General features: G+C 43.3%; 1 protein-coding gene and 1 long non-coding RNA gene across 2 annotated transcripts in view; one reads left to right on the forward strand and one right to left on the reverse strand.

Moving 5' to 3' along the window:
- The window catches only part of LOC309626776 (aromatase), a 58,763-nt gene extending 40,490 nt beyond the window's left edge, over window positions 1-18,273 (reverse strand). Inside the window, exon 1 of the mRNA XM_082387983.1 lies at window positions 1,837-18,273. Within this exon, the coding sequence (XP_082244109.1) occupies window positions 1,837-1,981 (145 nt within the window). The 5' untranslated portion in view covers window positions 1,982-18,273. The remainder of the gene's footprint in view (window positions 1-1,836) is intronic.
- The window catches only part of LOC309626775, a 296,161-nt gene that overhangs the window by 250,303 nt on the left and 27,326 nt on the right, over window positions 1-18,532 (forward strand). The gene's annotated exons all lie outside the window — the stretch shown is intronic.

The following is an 18,532-nucleotide window of genomic DNA, read 5'->3' on the forward strand; positions in this document are numbered from 1 at the left end:
CCCATCCAACAAGGCCAGTGTCCTCACCTTCCCTTCCCCAACCAGGAGTCGCGGGATCTCAGCCTGGGCCAGAGGTTTCTAGAACTAGAAGGTTCTGACCAGACCTCACATTTTCCCAAGGAAAGCATGGAACTAGAAGCTCGCTGGTAGCAAAATGATCATCTACCTGGGATTTAGGTCTTCCTGGTAGTTCCCCTATTGCCGCTCTCCTTCCAGTTGAGATGCTGGCAAGCCATCTCCCTTCTGCGGCTTTAACCCCTCCCCCGTGAACTGAGGAGTTTGAACTCCATAGTTACTCATACTTGTCACAACTGTTTGCCTGGACAAGGCAGAGCCCTTCTCTGAGGCTCAGTTTCCCCTTCTGTCAAATGAACGGGTTGGGCTCCATTCCGTGGCTCTCAACCCTGACTGCTCAGGAAAGCCACCTGGGAAGATGTTAAAAAATCAAAAACCCACATGGCGACCCTCCTCAGGCAGGGCTGAGAACCACAGGACTATGTGATAGTGTCATAGACTGTCAGTGTATGACAGCATGATGTCCCCAGCCCAGAGGTGGTGGACAGAGTGAGCTACCAGCTAGGCTCCTGGTCCAGGGCTTCAAGGATGCCAGTTCTTGTGTTTGCCCCTCCCCAAAGGTCCAAGGGAGTTCTACCATCACCTGCAACATAAACATCTGGGGGGACTTGTTAAAAAATACCTCCTCCCTCACCTCCACCATTCACGGACCCTGACTTGGGTGCCCACTGGGGGAGGAGAAATCCAGTGAGGAAGGAGCAGTGGTGGGGAAGGGGTTCAAGTTAAAAGACTGTGGAACAGTCTTCCTTCAGACCCCCATCAGGAGTAGAGAACAAAACAAACTAAACATTCCATTCCATTGGGCCTTAAAGTAAACTAAAATACCAGGCTGAATTGGGCAGAGAGACAATCAGTTCTCTGGAAAACGATGGAGAATCCAGACCCAGGGCACTTTGCAGCAGCGCCACACTCCCACTCGACATCACTCTGTGAAGAGGCCCACGATGCTTGAAAGTGTGTAAGGACTCTGCTCTTGAAATAAAGCCTTATCGGATATCTTATGGAACTGGGGACAGATGCGTGCTGAGGAGTTTTCCCTGAAAACTAAAAAACCATCTGATATTTCTGAGTTAATCTGGTAGTGTGGAGTGATGGGGTTTCTACTGGAATTATCTGGATAATTATATTATACTCTACTTTTGATTGATCCACAGAGCTTGTGAAAGTTTTTTTTAGGTTTTGAAGGGAACTATAGTGATCCCCATTTTTCTTCCACTGTCCAGGTCCCATCCAGCCCTTGTGGTGGCACCAACATCACCACCATGCCCCAAAATAAAAGAAAATAAAGAATGGGATAAAGAGATGGAATAGGTTCAAGAAAGGGAGAGGGCAGAGGACATGGATGAGGCAAAGTGGGAGGGAGACAGAAAGGAGTACAGAAGGCATTCCAGAGACATTTTCACCTTTAGAGCAAAACTGGAATGAATTTGAATCAAAAGAAAACAAAAACAATCCTGGAATTTTACCTTGCTCCACTCCATCTTAAACTTACTTTAAAGCATACAAGTGCCAAGTCTATTCTACCAAAGCAAAGTGGATACTGGAAGGGATTATGTAAGATATTGTTTTAATGTTTTCATTAAACATGTGCAGATAATTGGCTAAAATTTTTTCACCTGAGTCCTCATTTGCTTATGTGCCGTGGCCTTCAGCCATCTTCCCAGGTTACTCTTCGTCGTTTTGCAAAATTTCCTTTACCCTCATAGATCAGAAGCCCAAGAAAACAATCTTCTTAGGTATAGAAATAAATGACTGACTTACCTGGTATTGAGGATGTGTCCTCATAATTCCAAACCAAGAGAAAAAAGCCAGTGAGCAGCAGGATTGCAATGCTGGCAATAGGCATAACTTCAGACACCATGCTGGTGATGTTATAATGCCTTGGGTTCAGCACTTCCAAAACCATCTTGCGTTGCTTGAACTCAGGGGAAGCAACTTAAAGTCCTGTGGAAATCAGAGGGTCAGAAGAATTAGAGAATCCCCCAAAATGTACATTTACGACTCCTCTTGCTTCAGAGGATGCTGTACTGTAGAGATGGGTGTTCTGTTTTATAATGTGATTGGACACTTAGACAAGACAAATTTGTAGTTACAAGTCAAAACAAGCAAGCCCAAGCGAGATCTTTTGGCTTGAAGTGCAGCATTTCTGACCTTGGTAGAGTCTCAGGTTCGTTTAGACGCTTGGTCTGATAGAACCTTATCATCTTGCCCTTGAGTGGGTAGAGTGACTGAATTCCCAATTGAGAGCCAGATTTCTTACCAAAACACATGAAAATGAAGCTCATTCCAGAGATGGAGTCATTCCATGACTTCATCAGCAGATTTTGTTTAGGCAATCTTTTTCCCTTCAAGCCAAATAAATTTTTTAAAAAAGCATTCCCCAATATTCTTCCTTGCTCAAAATTACTTCCCCAAAGGGTAAGCTTCTTCAGTAAGAAGGTGTTTCATGGGCATCACTGAGGCATTCTCACGTTATCTATTGAATTCAACATGATCCACTCAGGACTATCTTTTCCTATTGGCTTTGACAAAGCTTAAAATCTCTTGCACCATGGACTTGATGAAGCAGTACACATGGGCTTATGATAGAGGTAGTAGGAAAGAAGACTAGAAGAGGAAGAATAAAAGGAGAGGAGGAAAAAAGAAGTGGGGAAGCAGGAAGAAAAGAGAGGACATAGTTGATGCCACCAGCAGTAGGCTCAGGTGCCACTCAGCAACCGAGCTCCCCACAGCAGCTGGTCTCCTGTGCAGGACAATTTTCAGTTTGATTTGCTGATTCTGATGTGGTTTTCTCTTCTTTTTTTTTTTTTTTTTCCTCTTGGAAAGCATATTTTTTTCTGCTTTATTTAGATGTAATTGACATACAACAGTACATAAGTTTAAGGTATACACCATAATGATTTGACTTACATACATCCTGAAATGATTATCAAAATAGATTTAGTGAGCATCCATAATCTCATACAGATATAACATTAAAGAAATAGAAAAAAAAATATTTTTTTCTTGTGATGAGAACACTTAGGATTTACTCTCAACAATTATCATATATAAGATGCAGCAGTGTTAATTATCTTTTTTTTAAACATCTTTATTGGCGTATAATTGCTTTACAATGGTGTGTTAATTGCTGCTTTATAACAAAGTGAATCAGCTATACATATATCCCCATATCCCCTCCCTGTTGCGTCTCCCTCCCAGTTATCTTTATCATATTGTACTTTATCATCCCTAGTACTTATTTATCTTATAACTGGAAGTTTGTACCTTTTGACCACCTTCATTTAATTCCCCATCCCTCCACCCCCTGCCTCTGGTAGCCACAAGTTTGATTTCCTTTTCTATGAGTTTGTTTTTGAGGTATAATTGACCTACAACACTATGTTGGTTCCTGGTACACAACATAGTGATTTGATACTTTTATACACTTCAAAATAATCACCATGGTAAATCTAGTTGTTATTTGTCACCATAGAAAGATGTTACATAATTATTGACTATATTCCCACACTGTACATTTCATACCCATAATTCACTTACTTTGTGACTAAAAGTTTGTACCTCTTAATCTCCTTCACCTATTTTTTTCTTCCCCCAGACCCCTCCCCTCTGTCAATCACCTGTTTTCTCTCTGTACCTATGACTTTCTTTCTGTTTAGTTATATTTGTTTTGGTTTTTAAATTCCGCATATAAGTGAAATCATATAGTATTTGTGTTTCTCTGTCAAACTTATTTCACTTAGCATAATACCCTCTAGGTCCGTCTATGTTGTCACCAATGGTAATAGTTCATTCTTCTTTATGGCTGAGTAATATTCCATTTTATACACACACAGACACACACACACACACACACACACACACACACCCCACATCTTCTTTATCCATTCATCTGTTGATGAGCCCTTAGGTTGCTTCCATATCTTGGCTATTGTAAGTAATTCAGCAATAAACATACGGGTGCATATATCTTTTTGAATTAGTGTTTTCATTTTCTTCCATAAATAAAGAAGTGGAATTGCTGGGTCACAGGTATTTCTATTTTTAATTTTTTGAGGAACCCTCATACTTTTGTCCACAGTGGCTGCAACAATTTACATTCCCACCAACAGTGCACAAGGGTTCCTTTTTCTCCACATCCCCACCAATACTTATTTGTTCTCTTTTTGATGATAGCCATTCTGACTGGTGTGAGGTGATATCTCATTGTGATTTTGATTTGCATTTCCTGGATGATTAGAGATGTTGAGCATCTTTTCATGTGCCTGTTGGCCATCTGTATGTTTTCTTTGGAAAAATGTCTATTCAGGTCCTCTCTCCATTTTTAAATTGGGTTGTTTGTGTTTTTGATGTTGAATTTTATGTGTTCTTTGTATATTTTGAAGATTAACCTTTGTTGGATATGTCATTTGAAAATATCTTCTCCCATTCAGTAGGTGGTCATTTTGCTGATAGTTTCCTTAGCTGTACTAAAGATTTTTTGCCATAGTCCCATTTTTATGTTTGCTCTTGTTTTCCTTACCTGAGGAGACATATCCCCCAACATACTGCTAAAACTGATGTCAAAGAGTTTATTGTCTGTGTTTTCTTCTAAAAGTTTTGTGGTTTCAGGTCTTACTTTGAAGTCTTTAATCCATTTTAATTTATTTTTGTATATGGTGTGAGAAAGTAGTCCAGTTTGATTCTTTTGCATGTAGCTGTCTGGTTTTCTCAATACAATTTATTGAAGGGGCTGTCTTTTTCCCCATTGTATATTCTTTGCTCTTTGTTATAGCTTAATTGCCCATATGAGTGTGAGTCATTTCTGCACTCTCCATTCTGTTCCATTGATCTATGTGTCTGTTTTTTGTGCCAGTACCATATGAGTTTGATGACTATAGCTTTGTAGTATAGTTTCAAATCAGGGAGTGGGATACCTCCTGTTTTGTTCTTCTTTCTTAAGATAGTCTTGGCTATTCTGGGTCTTTTTTGTTTCCCTACAAATTTTAGAATTACTTGTTCTTGTTCTTTAAAGAATGTTATGGGTGGTTTTTTTTGTTTTTTAATTTATTTTTTATTATTTTATTTTTAACAATTTATTGGAGTATAATTGCTTTACAATGGTGTGTTAGTTTCTGCTTTATAACAAAGTGAATCAGTTATACATATACATATATCCCCATATCTCTTCCCTCTTGCGTCTCCCTCCCTCCCACCCTCCCTATCCCACCCTTCTAGCTGGTATTGAATCTGTAGATTGCCTTGGGTAGTATGATCATTTTAACATTATTAGTTCTTCCAATCCATGAGCACAATATAGCTTTCCATCTGTTTGTGTCATCTTCAATTCCTTTCATTGGTGTCTTATACTTTTCCAAGTATAGGTCTTTTACCTCCTTAGTTAGATTTATTCCCAGGTATTTTATTCTTTTTGATGTGATTGTGAATGGGATTGCCTTTTAAATTTTTTCTTTCTGTTAGTTTCTTTTTAGTGTATAGATGTGCAACAGATTTCTGCAGATTTCTTGCAGAAGTCTTCTGCAACTTCACTGAATTCATTGATGAGCCCTAGTTTGGGTTTTTTTTCTGGTTTTTTTGGGGGGTTTTTTGGTGGTGTCTTTAGGATTTTCTGTGTGTAGTGTCAAGTCATCAGCAAATGGTGACAGTCTTACTTCTCCCATTCTAATGTGGATTCCTTTTATATCTTTTTCTTCTCTGATTGCTGTGGCTAGGACTTACAAAACTATATTGAATAAAAGTGGTAAGAGTGGGCATCCTTGTCTTGTTCCTGATCTTAGAGAAGAATATTTCAGCTTTTCAACATTGAGTATGTTGTTAGCTGTGGGCTTGTCATATATGGCCTATTATGTTGAGTGATGGTTCCTCTATTCTCACTTTGTTGAGAGTTTTTATTATAAATGGATGTCGAATTTTGTCAGAAGATTTTCTGCTTGTATGGAGATGATCTTATGATTTTTTTTTAGAAACTTCCAGTGTTGGAAGAGATTTTTTTTTGTTTTTTTTTTAATTTTTATTTATTATTTATGGCTGTTTTGGGTCTTTGTTTCTGTGCAAGGTCTTTCTCTAGTTGTGGCAAGTGGGGACCACTCTTCATCGCAGTGCGCGGGCCTCTCACTATCGCAGCCTCTCTTGTTGCGGAGCAGAGGCTCCAGACGCGCAGGCTCAGTAATTGTGGCTCACGGGCCCAGCTGCTCCGTGGCATGTGGGATCTTCCCAGACCAGGGCTCGAACCCATGTCCCCTGCATTGGCAGGCAGATTCTCAACCACTGCGCCACCAGGGAAGCCCTCTTATGATTTTTTATTCTTCAGTTTGGTAAGGTGGTGAATCAAATGGATTGATCTGCAGATATGGAACCATCTTTACATCACTGGGATAAATCCCACTTGATCATGATGTACGATCCTTTTAATGTATTGTTGAATTTGGTTTGCCACTATTTTGTTGATGATTTTTACATCTATGTTCATCAGTGATATTGGCCTGTAATATTCTTTTTGTGTGTTATCTTTATCTGGTTTTGATATCAGGGTGATGCTGGCCTTGTAGAATGAGTTTGGAAGTGTTTCTTCCTCTGAAAAGTTTTGGAATAATTTGAGAAGAATGAGTGTTAACTATCTTCTAACTCTTTGGTAGAATTCACCTATGAAGCCATCTGGTCCTGGACTTTTGTTTGTTGGGAGTTTTTTTTTCTGATTCAATTTCATTAATGGTAATTGGTCTGCTCATATTTTCTACTTCTTCCTGATTCACTCTTGGGAGATTGTACATTTCTAGGAATTTGTTAATTTCTTCTAGATTGTGTATCTTACTGACATATAATTGTTGGTAGTAATCTCTTATGTTCCTATGTATTTCTGTGGTGTCGGATGTAACTTCTTTTTATGATTTTATTGATTTGGGCCCTCTTTTTTCTTGATGAGTCTGGCTAAGGGTTTACCAATTTTGTTTATCTTTTGAAAGAACCAGCTCTTAGTTTTATTGATATTTTCTTTTTTTTTTTTTTAGTCTCTATTTCTTTCATTTCTGCTCTGTTTTCATGATTTCTTTCTGTTTTCATTTTCCTTTGTTTCCAGGTATTTTTTAAATTTCCTCTTTGATTTCTTCAGTGACCCATTGGTTGTTTAGTAGCATATTGTTTAGCCTCTATATTGCTTGTGTTTTTTATAGTTTTTTCTTTGTAGTTGATTTCTATTCTCATAGCTTTGTGGTGGAAAAAGATACATGATTTGATTTCAATCTTCTTAAATTTACTGAGACTTTGTTTTGTAGCCTAGGATGTGATCTATCCTGGAGAATGATTCACATGAACTAGAAAAGAATGTGTATTCTGCTGCTTTTTGATTCCAGGTTCCAGGACTGTTCTGTATATCTGTTAAGTTATTCTGGTGTAATGTGTCATTTAAGGCCAGTGTTTCCTTATTGATTTTCTGTCTAGATGATCTGTCCATTGATGTAAGTGGGGTGTTAAAGTCCACTGCTATTATTGTATTACTGTCAATTTCTCCCTTTATGTCTGTTAATATTTCACTTTATGTATTTAGGTGCTCCCATGTTGGGTACATATACATCTATAATTGTTATGACTTATTGTTGGATTGATTCCTTGATCATTATGTAATGTCCTTCTTTGTCTCTTGTAACAGTCTTTATTTTAAAGTCTGTTTTGTCTGATATAAGCACTGGCTTTCTTTTTCTTTCCCATTTGCATGAAATATCTTTTTCCATCCCCTCACTTTCAGTCTGTGTGTTTCTTTAGATCTGAAATGAGTTTCTTGTAGGCAGCATATATATGGGTCTTGTTTTCATATCCACTCAGCCATTCTATGTCTTTTGATTGGAACAGTTAGTCCACTTACATTTAAAGTAATTATTTTTTTTTTAAAAAAAAGGGGGGACTTCCCTGGCAGTCCAGTGGTTAAGACTCCATGCTTCCACTGCTGGGGGCAAGGGTTCGATCCCTGGTCGGAGAACTAAGATCCCACATACCGCGCGGTGTAACCAAAAAAAAGATAAAAAAATAATTGTTCATTGGTATGTACTTATTGCTATTTTGTTAATTCTCTTTGGCTTGTTTTGTGAGGTTTTTTTGTTTTGTTTTTGTTTTTTTGGTTTTTTTTTTTTTTTTTGGTTCCTTTCTTCTTTTGCTCTATTCCCTTGTGATTTAATGGCTATTTTTAGTGTTATGTGTGGATTCCTTCCTCTTTTTTCTGTGTGTATCTGTTATAGATTTTTAGTTTGTGGTTAAGAAAAGGTTTGTATATACTAATATATATATATACACATAGTCATTTTAAGTTGCTGATTTTTTTAAGGTTTGAATGCCTTTTAACAACTCTGCATTTTCTCCCTCCGCTCAACATTTATTGTTTTTGACATCATATTTTATAGCCAAATCCTGACATGGCTGGCTGAGGGGCTCAGGGTGACCTGGAGCTGCTGTAGGTCTGCTGTTGGCCAGGGCCAGGGCCCGGGGCATCCCGAGGTGGTGCCTGCCTGCTGGTGGGTAGGCTGGGTCTTGACCTGGCTGGCTGTGGGTCTGCTGTGATCCTGGAGTTGTTGGCTTGCCAGCTGGTGGGTAGGGCTCAGGCACAAGGTTTCCCAGGGCTGGTGCCCACCCACTAGTGAGGCCAGGTCCTGGAGCTACTGCCATCCCAGTGATGGGCAGAGCCAGGTCCTGGGTTCTCTGGCTATAGGCTCAGGGGTCCCATAGCTGGTGTTGGCCCCTTGGTGAGTACACTGGATCCTGACACAGCTGGCTTCAAGGCCTTGGTGGTCCCAGGGCTGTGGCCCAGGGGGTCCTAAGGCTGGTGTCCACCCACTGGTGGGTGAAGCCAGGTCCTGAGTTGCTGCCAGCTCACTGGTGGGCAGAGATGGGTTCTGGGGTCTCTAGCTGCAGGACCCCAGGGGTCCCAGAGTTGATGTTGGCCTGTAGATGGGCAGGGCTGGGGCCCAAGGGATCCCAGGGCTCGTGCCTCCCTGATGAGTAAAGCTGGGTCCAGGGCTAGTGCCAGCCCATTTGTGGGTAGGGCCAGATCCCAGGGTGGCTAGAGGCTCAGGGGTTCCTAGGGCTGCCGGCCTGCTGGTAGGTGGGGCTGTGTCCCCACCCAGCTAGCTTCCTGGCCTGGGAGGTTCCAGGACTAGTGCCAGTGCGCTAGTGGGAATGGGCCAGGTCCTGGTGCTAATAAGCTAGAGGGAGGATTCCAAAATGGTGCTTACCAGCACCAGCGTCCTTGTGGTGGGATGTGCTCCCCAAAATGGCTGCTGCTGGTGTCTTCATCCCCAGGTTGAGGTTCAGTTGCCTCCTGCCTTTCTAGGAGGCTCTCCAAGATCAGCCAGTGGGTCTGACCCAAGCTCCTTTCAAATTACTGCTTCTGCCCTTGGTCCTAGAGCATGTGAGGCTTTGTGTGCACTCTTTAAGAGTGGAGTCTCTATTTCCCACAGCCCTCTGGGTCTCCTGAAAGCAAGCCCTGCTTGCCTTCAAAGCCAAATGTTCTGGAGGCTTGTCTTCCCACCGTAGGACCCCCACCCCCACCCCAGGCTGGGGAGTCCATTGTGAGCCCCAGACCACTGGTTTATTGGGGGGCACCTCTGCAATTGTAATTATCCTCCTGGTGGTGGGTCACCTACCTGGTGGTATGGGTCTTGACTATACTCCATATATGCCCCTCTTACCTGTCCTATTATAGTTCCTTCTTTATATCTTTAGCTGTAGAGATCTTTTCTACTAGCCTTCAGATCACTTTCATGGATAGTTGCTCTGTAAATAATTGCAATTTTGGAGTGCCCATGGAAGGAGGTGAGCTCAGGGTCTTCCTACTCCGTCATCTTGGCCACTCCCCTCTGCTGTGTTTTTCCACAACGGAATGTTGAGTCTTTATTTTCAGTAAGGTTTTCCAATACCTATCCTCTTAGAAGAGAGTTTCAGGAATGGTGGTTTGTTGAAGAGACTTAGGTTGAATAGCCTTGTGTAACAAGGAAAGAGCAACCACTCCATTCAGTTCCTGGTGCCAGGTGACCACTCCAAGGATTACCTTCTCTTGGAAGGTGCTCTAAGTTCCCAAGACTTGCAATGTCTCTGAAACAGACTTTGGCTGGGTTTTACCTAGTAATAGAGTTCTAGATTCTTAACCAGGACTTCTAAGTGGATTTCAGGGGCTCTGTGAACTCCCTGAAATACTGCGTAAAATGTTGTATCTGCTCAGCTGCACTTTTATGGGGCAAAGAAGCCATAACTTTCATCAGGTTCCTGAAGAATATATAATTACATTTCTCTCCTGATTTATATGAGATCTTAGATACACAATCAAAGATCCATTTCCGGCAAGTACAGAAATTTCATGACATAGTTGAATTCATTCAGTTGCTTGATTCATTCTATTGATTCATCCTATTATTCTACCATTTAAATAATCATTAACAGTTAAGTGCAAGGCACTAAAACTGCCTACACATATGTTGGGCAGTTTTTTTCTTTTTTTAAATATATATAAGTTGAGACTGAAACGTCAGCAATGTGTCTGCTATCATCTGGTTCCTTTGTTAATGAACAGCTTCTTTGAACAGGTTGAGTTTTTAGGTTTTTAATTTCCAGAGTGGAATTTTACATCATTCTGAGTAAGCTCCTTGTGACTTTCTGCCAGTCAGGACCCTCACTGTTTCTGTTTATATTGATGAAACCTGAAACCAGTGTTAAAAGCGTAAGTGAAGAAAGTGGTTGTGACAAAAAGGAGGAAGATGTCCTAGAGGAAGTGATGCGGGCAAAAACTTCATGTTTAACAAACTCTCAGAGAGATGTTACAATGTTGAAAGCACAAAGTATAAAATGTTGGAAGCTGATGCAACTTTATAAAGGAGTATGACAGTTCACCAAGGCATAGAAAAGATGTTCCCTCAGTGTTCTAAGTTCTACAAAAAGAAGGTAGCAAGAACTGTTCAAATACTCCTGTTGAGTTTTTTTTTACAAAGAAAAAAAAAAAACAAAACACTAAGAATTGCAATGTTTCTAATGTTTTAAATTACAGTGTATTAAAATATTGGTTTTACTATTTTTTTCACTTCCATATACACTTAAAACCTATACTAAGGGAGTTTTTCATGTTTCAACAAAATTTTTAAAGCTCACAGTACAGTTGTATTTTTTTTTCTTGATTTTTAAGATAACCTTGCATAGTTTCAGTTTGCATGGTCATTTTTACTGTCCTGCACTACTGTGCAAAGTTAGCACTGCCTGTATTTCTAAAAGTTTGATGGGGCAAGGAAGCCTGGTTCCCCATCTTCCTCAAAAGTATGTCATAAAGATGCCTAAAAGAGCACTATTTAAAGACCCAAAAGAATGAGAATTTTTTTTTTTAATGCTTACATAGCATTTGTTGTGTGTCAGACATTGTTCCCAGCACTTTACAAATATTAAGTCATTCATCCTCACAACAACCCTGTGAGCTAAGTATGATGGTACCCATTTTACAAATGAGGAAACTGGAGTGTGGGTACGAATTTTGCCCTTGGGCACCCAGTTTGTTTGTCGTGGAGATGGGATTGGAATCCACGGAGTCTGTCTCCAGAGCCCATGCTCTGAATCATGCCATTTGGTGCCTGTTATGGGATTCATTTGGTCTCAACATTCAGGGACCTTTCAGTCATTTATGTTCATTTCCAGGCTATTCAGAAAGACTCCCTTTAAAGGAGTTAGCTTTTCAGATCTCTGAATGCACAGCTGGAAAGATCCTTAAAGATTCTCTCCTCCTTGCACATTAGTTTTCCTGTCCAGTAGAACATTCCAATGGGCCACACAGACAGGTTGAACATAGGCCTTTGAGGTGTGGTACAGGAATGGAGGAAGGTCCTAGAACTTCAGAGAGGTTACTTATATGTCCCCTGTGCCAGGAATACCCTCGCCTCACCCCCAAACATACATATACACACATGTGGCCCTAAAGTGCCACAGGCCTTCAAAAGCCATCTCAAATACCTGGCTTTCCAGGCATTTGTTTGCAAAGTGGTCTCATTCACTGGGGCATCCCACGCCTCCTGATGAACCAGGCCTGTGCTCCCATGCTACATGGACCACAGATATCCTGACACCTTAATGCCCCACAACCTCAGGGTAAGGAAATGCCAGACCAGAGTCCCCAGTGTGAGCCAGGGCAAAGTCCGCTGGGGGCACAGCAGAACCCAGGTATCCCAGTGCTTTGGGGTCAGGATGTACTCTGGGCCTTGCAGTACCAAAAGGGGCTCCCAGATGCCCTGATACAGCCCTGACCCTCTGCCAGGGTGGGAAGGCAGGCCCTCACCTTGCAGAAGTGCTGCCCGGCTTGGCCAGACCCTACCAAATCCTACCTTGCAGCATGGGGGCGACCTGTCCAGCAGGGTCTGAGGGCCGAGTGCCAAGCCTACCCTCCTTCTCATTCTCTCCAGTACACCTGGTCTGTCTCTCTTTCTTGCCCCCGCTCCCAGAGGAACGTGACCCAGCCACCTTGGTTCTCCCTGCCACACCTTCTGATTTGGGTCCCCACAGACAGGGGGCTGCCTACTGGGGCTCTTGCAAGGAACAAGACAGATGTGATCAGCCCCCAGGGGCTAACAGACAGGGTCTTGGAGGAGGAGTTACAGATCTTTACTGAATGGCTCCCCAAGTGAGTGAGAACATCCAGTTGGGGGCAGGGAAGCCTGTGACTGCAGAGTGTCCTGTCCCAGGGAGGGGCTGTGGAATGGAACTGGTGGCCTGGGACGGATGGGAGCAGGGGGAGGGTGAGCATGATGCGAAGCAGGAAGAAGGATCAGCAAGGAACAGGAAGAAAGCTGGTGACCTGGGCCCCAGAGAGCAGGGGCAGTTTGGGGTGTATTGGGGCTTGCAATGGCGATAGGGGACACCTGTGCAGAGCTTTGCAGGTGCATTAGAAAGGTTAGAATTTGTCTTAAGAGAAATGAGAAGCCAGTGAAGGGCTTTAAGCAAGGGATCAGCAAAGTCATATCTGCATTTTAAAAATCTGAATCACTTTGGCTGCAGTGGGAAGAATACGATGGAGGGAGGGGTATTGGAGTGTGTGAAGGAGAGCAGCCTGGAGGCTTCCATAGTTTTTCAGGTAAGAGAGGGAGGTACCGTGGTCTTAAGGGGTCGAAATAGAGACAAATAGACAGGTTCACTAAGTTGGCATGACTCTCATGATTTAAATCTAATGATATAAGGAGAGAGGAAAGTGTTAAGTATGTCTCCTAGGTTTCCAGACTGTGTACCTAGAGGGGTGGTGTGCTGTTCTCTGAGCCTGGACCAGTTTTGAGGTGTGGAGAATTCTTTTAGATTTTGGAAATTTTGAGTTGGAGGAATTGTTGGAACATCCAAGTGGTGATATATGGTCTATAACTCAGGGGAGGTGTCTGAGCTGACATATGAGCTATGGAGACTGTATAGACTGAGAAGGGTGTCTTAAGGGACACCAAAATTTGATGACAGAATAGAGGAGGATAAATCTTGTAAGAAAAGGTGAGTTTACAAAGAAAGCTGGGGAGGGTTGGCCCAAGAGCTATCAGGAGACCAGAAGAGGCTGATCATGGCTAAGTGCCAGCATCTCTAATGAACAAGGAGGCGTGGCTGGGTTGCTACAATAATAGAGACAGAGAGGAAGGTAGAAGCTGGAGAATGTCCAAAAGGCATGAATCTCCAAAAATTAATTTTTTCTTTTTTAAAAAATATTATGACAACCGTTACTGCTGTTTTACAAGGGGAACAAACAACCTGGATGTGGTGTCAACAGTGCCTTGAAGAGTGTGGCCAAGACCTGATGCCTGTAGCATCAGTTTCACTCTCACCTGGAACTTTTCACCAAGTGCTCTACATGCATTAGGGCTCAATCATCACAACGACCTTCTGGAATGAGTTCAATACATTATACCTCCATTGTACAGATGAGGAAACTGAGCCTCAGCATGTCAAAGCAAGTGGTAAAGTGGGAGGCGAGCACCAATCTGTGGGAGCTGAAAGCCCATTCTTTTAACCCAAACCACTTTCTGCTTCCCCTCACTACATGCCTGGTTCCTTTTCTGGCTGCCATGATACAGGCCTCTCCTCGTTTTCCTTATGTATCTCTGGCTTCCGCCTCTCCTCTTTGCAGGTTAACTTCTTTTTCTTCCAAATAAATAACCCATGCCTACTGTTACCATTTCCTTTATAGCCATTGCCTCTTAACTTCTGGCTTCTGCTTTAACTACACTCATGATACCAGTCCCTCAGAGGTTACATACAACCTTCCCACCTCTTAATCCATACCTTTTCCCCCTCCATCTTTGTTCTTCTGATCTCAGTCTGTGGCTTTGGACCCATTTGGCCGTTTCTCCTTCTTGTATCGGTTTGCCCATGGCTGATGTGATAGGCTTTTCCTTTTCTCCCATTGCTCCTTCTTATTCCTCTGTACCTGTTCCTAGCTCCCCTGCAGTCCCTGAACCCTGAGCATTTCCCAGCCTAAGAGCGTAGCCCTCTGCTTCATACTCCTTTTGAGAACTCATTTCTTTTCCTGACTGCAGCTCTTGCTGCTGTGTGGGTGCCCCACCCCCCAGTTCCCTTCTTGGCCCAGTCCTCTTTCTTTAACTCCATATCTGAAGCCTCCAGTGCCTAGTGAACATCAGCACTTAGATGCCTCACCATCACTCCACACTTACGGTTAAAACGAAAACCATTGACTTTCTCCTAACCTCCTCCTCCCACCCCAATCTTCTCATACATCATTTTCCCAGTCATTCAACTTCAAAATTTTGGGGTTTTGCTGTTGTTGTTGTTGTTGTTTTACTTACCCCTTCCCCTTACTTTCCTACCCCCTAGGAATATTCACCCCCTGTCCCAGCCTAAATATGTCATCACAGGGCTTCCCTGGTGGCGCAGTGGTTAAGAATCCGCCTGCCAATGCAGGGGACACGGGTTCGAGCCCTGGTCCGGGAAGATCCCACATGTCGCGGAGCAACTAAGCCCGTGTGCCACAACTACTAAAGCCCGTGTGCCTAGAGCCTGTGCTCCGCAACAAGAGAAGCCACCACAATGAGAAACCCGCGCACCGCAACAAAGAGTAGCCCTCACTCGCCACAACTAGAGAAAAGCCCACGCACAGCAACGAAGACCCAAACGCAGCCAAATATAAATCAAATAAATAAATTAAAAAAAAATATGTCATCACAAAGTTCTAGGGATATTCCCTAAAAATGTCTTGTCTCTGACACAAGATTTTCCTTTACCTTCAGACCCATATCTTAATTTTTGTAATGGACCTTAACCCTACCCTCTGCTCCATTAATGATCAAAGAGTATTCTCAGTGGTCAGTTGAAGACAAATCCATATCTGCCTTCTAGACTTTTTCCAAAACTTACCTCAAAATCTCTAATACCCAATTGTTTTCAAAAGCCCCTGTTGGGAAAACTCCCCCCAAATTGGGGATTCCTGGTGGACCCTCATTCTACTCTTGACATTCCCAAGGTTTAATGACTTTAAGGGCTACACGGGTGACACAGCTGTGGAGATGGGTAGACGTTATAGAGCCCAGGACTCCTCTCAAAGTTTCAGGTATGATGCCAAACAAAACACCTCTCCGTGGGCCCAATCCAGACTCCAGCCCATTCGCAGCCATTATTAATTATCTGAATCAAGTGCCACAGACTTCAAGGAGCTGCACACTTGGAATTGGTGTGGGAGTCCTTTCTGCAGCTGCCTTTGCCTAGTCACGCTCTGGTGCCAGGCCTTAAGCTGACTATGAGTGACTTTATTGGATCAGCCCTACACAATTCATTGTTTCATCTAAAGGGATGTTAAAGAGAATAGATTAAATCATTTATATTTATCCTTCTGAGTTGGATGTGCATATTTCCTCAAATCCCTTACCTAATAAAATGAGGTATTAATTCTTAAAAGTCATCTCCTTCCTCCTGTTTCATCTCCTAGAAGATGAGTTCCCCAAGGCTGGGGATCTGGGTCTACCTCCTTCACAACCGTATCCCGCTCCTAGAACAGTGTCCAGGCCTTTGCATATGCTTGCTACAAACCTGTTGCCTGAGTTTGTATTGTTTCCACCTCTGTCCAGATTTTATTCCCCATTGTAACCTCTCTGATGTTCTTCCTCTCAGACCTTCCCTTTCAGTTCATCCTGCACACTGCTGCCAGATTGTTTTCCAACTCAGTTTTCATTACATCAATCCCCTGTTAAAAACCCTTTTTTGCTTCCAGTTACTGCAAGGCTTCCAGATGTATCCTTAGTCAGCCTTATTTCTTGGCTCTCTTTACCCACACTCTGACTCCTCACTGAACCACAGGCATCGTACCTGGGAGTTCTCGTGTCTCCTCCCTGTCACCCCAGCTCTGCTGGTTCTGCCCCACAAGCCTCCCAGGAGAGGTCTGCTTCTTCCTTGCCTTCCTTGAGCCTTCTCTTCCCTGGTGTAAATACCCCTCCTCCTTTCCCTTTGACATGGGTCCTGGGATACTCTTGCTTTCAACTGCCAAGTCACTCTATAACTCAGAGTTGTGGAGACTTTCATTAAACAAACATTTATTAAGGATCCTGTCTGAGCAAGGTGCTACATTCAGGCATGAGAGGTGTAGGGAAAGTTCTGAGGAAGGTGTTGGAAGCCAGGACATCATGTGAGGACCACAGGTCTCTGAGGTGACAGGCAGAACTGCCCATGAACTCCTACATTGTGGAAACACAGGTTATCAGAGCTGGAAAAAATCTCTGAGATCTTCCAATAGTACAGTTCTCTCCCTTGAAAACTGAACCAACCACATGAGATCTGGGGAAGTAAGGTCACATGCCAGTGGTCACTTAAAAGTGGGAAAGGTTTACCGTGTGCACATTCTGCTATCTGATTTCCATGCCCTGGCATTGGGGTCATGACACTGATGGTTTAGTCATTTTTCCCAACATGCTTCCAAGTGAGTCCCTGGGAATTTCTTATTCTGGAGCAGGAGAGCTTGTAGAAACCAACAAGGGAAATCCGGTGGGGTAAACATTGTGTGGTTGGCCTGGACTCCCCTTTAGGGCACCACTGGGAGACCTCAGCCACTAGCTTTCCAAACACATAGGGAAGACTATTAATGGTGCATGAAAGGCAAGTTTCCCTCTCTGGTAAATGCACAGGCTGCCAAAATCCACATTTCACATGAGCACACAGACCCAAAGCTCTTGGGCATCAGGCAGGACTGGGGCTTTCTTACTCATCTTTGAGGTCCCATGACTTCAGTGCATGTCTGTGGAAATGAGCTTTTCTTCACAGTTGCTTACTGGCCAACCACCAGCAGGCCTTGGCTGCCCTTTTACTTCAGCTTTCATCTTTGCGCCTCTGAGGGTGCCCTCTTGTCCCTCAGATACCTAATCCGTTGTCTTCCCAATGGGCTGTGTCTGATATCCTGTCCCAAGAGAGTTTGTTTTCAGGTATAATCAGCAGTGACCACTGGAAACGCCTTCTAGATCATGGCCCTTTCAGGCCATGAGACAAGGGTAGGGGATGTTGAGAGACCGGAAGCCCACCATGGGGCCTTCAGAGCCTATTGTACAGGAGCTGCCTGACATCCAAACCATACTTTTTCTCACTAGCAGGCTGAGCCTGTCTCGTGGAGAGGCAGAAACAATACCCAGGCTGGGTATCGTTCCCACAGCAGCAGTCATTTCTCTAAGAGGTTTCCTACCACTTCACTTTTCAACTCATTTGTACAAGATCTAACATGTTGTCTGGCATCAGAGGGTATCAGTAGTGGGATTTTTCAGTACAATTTTGGCTTTAACCTGAGGTGAGAAAAGGCAGAAGTGACAGTTTCACAGCAGCAGGATTTGGGGTCATGGGCCTGAGTTCAAGTCTTGGCTCTGTGGTTAAACAGCCCTGTGACCTTGTTCATTGCCGAAGCCTCCCTGAGCCCTGGTTGAGGATGTGAATTCTCTCTACCTCAGGACACTGAGATGAGGGTGAAAGTGAAACCTCTGGAACCAGTTGTTCCTCAGGCTTCAAAGTCTCTCTGGCACATGGAGTTATGCGACTCCATGACTCTGGGGGCAACAGTGGGAGGTTCTCAAGTGGGGCTACTTACGGCAGCCCCGATGCCACCAGTCAGAGAGGCCACGGAACCTCTTTCTTGCGGTGAGATTCAGAGCCATACCTGAGCCTTGGTGTCCAAGATTTACCACATCGAGGTCCCAAGTGGCCTTGCTTTGGCTCATCTACCTGGATGTGATTAAGGCTCATCTACCTGGATGTGATTAAGTCCTTCTAAGGGCAGCAACAAACCCGCCTCTTGCACAGAAGCCCCAGCTGCCTCTGCAGTGGGACGTCCTTTCATCGTTACCACAGCACAAGTTCCTTCAAGGCAAAGCCTCACATCTCACTCCTCTCTGGGGCCCCCAGGGAGGCTACCATGAGTGCCTGTACCTAGTAAGTGCTCAGTAAATGTTGGTGAAGTGAATGAATGAGTGGTTGGCAAGTTAAGCTTTTT

This window comes from Balaenoptera borealis, assembly GCF_965194805.1.
Source record: "Balaenoptera borealis genome assembly, chromosome: 3".
Classification (NCBI taxonomy): Eukaryota; Metazoa; Chordata; class Mammalia; order Artiodactyla; family Balaenopteridae; genus Balaenoptera; species Balaenoptera borealis.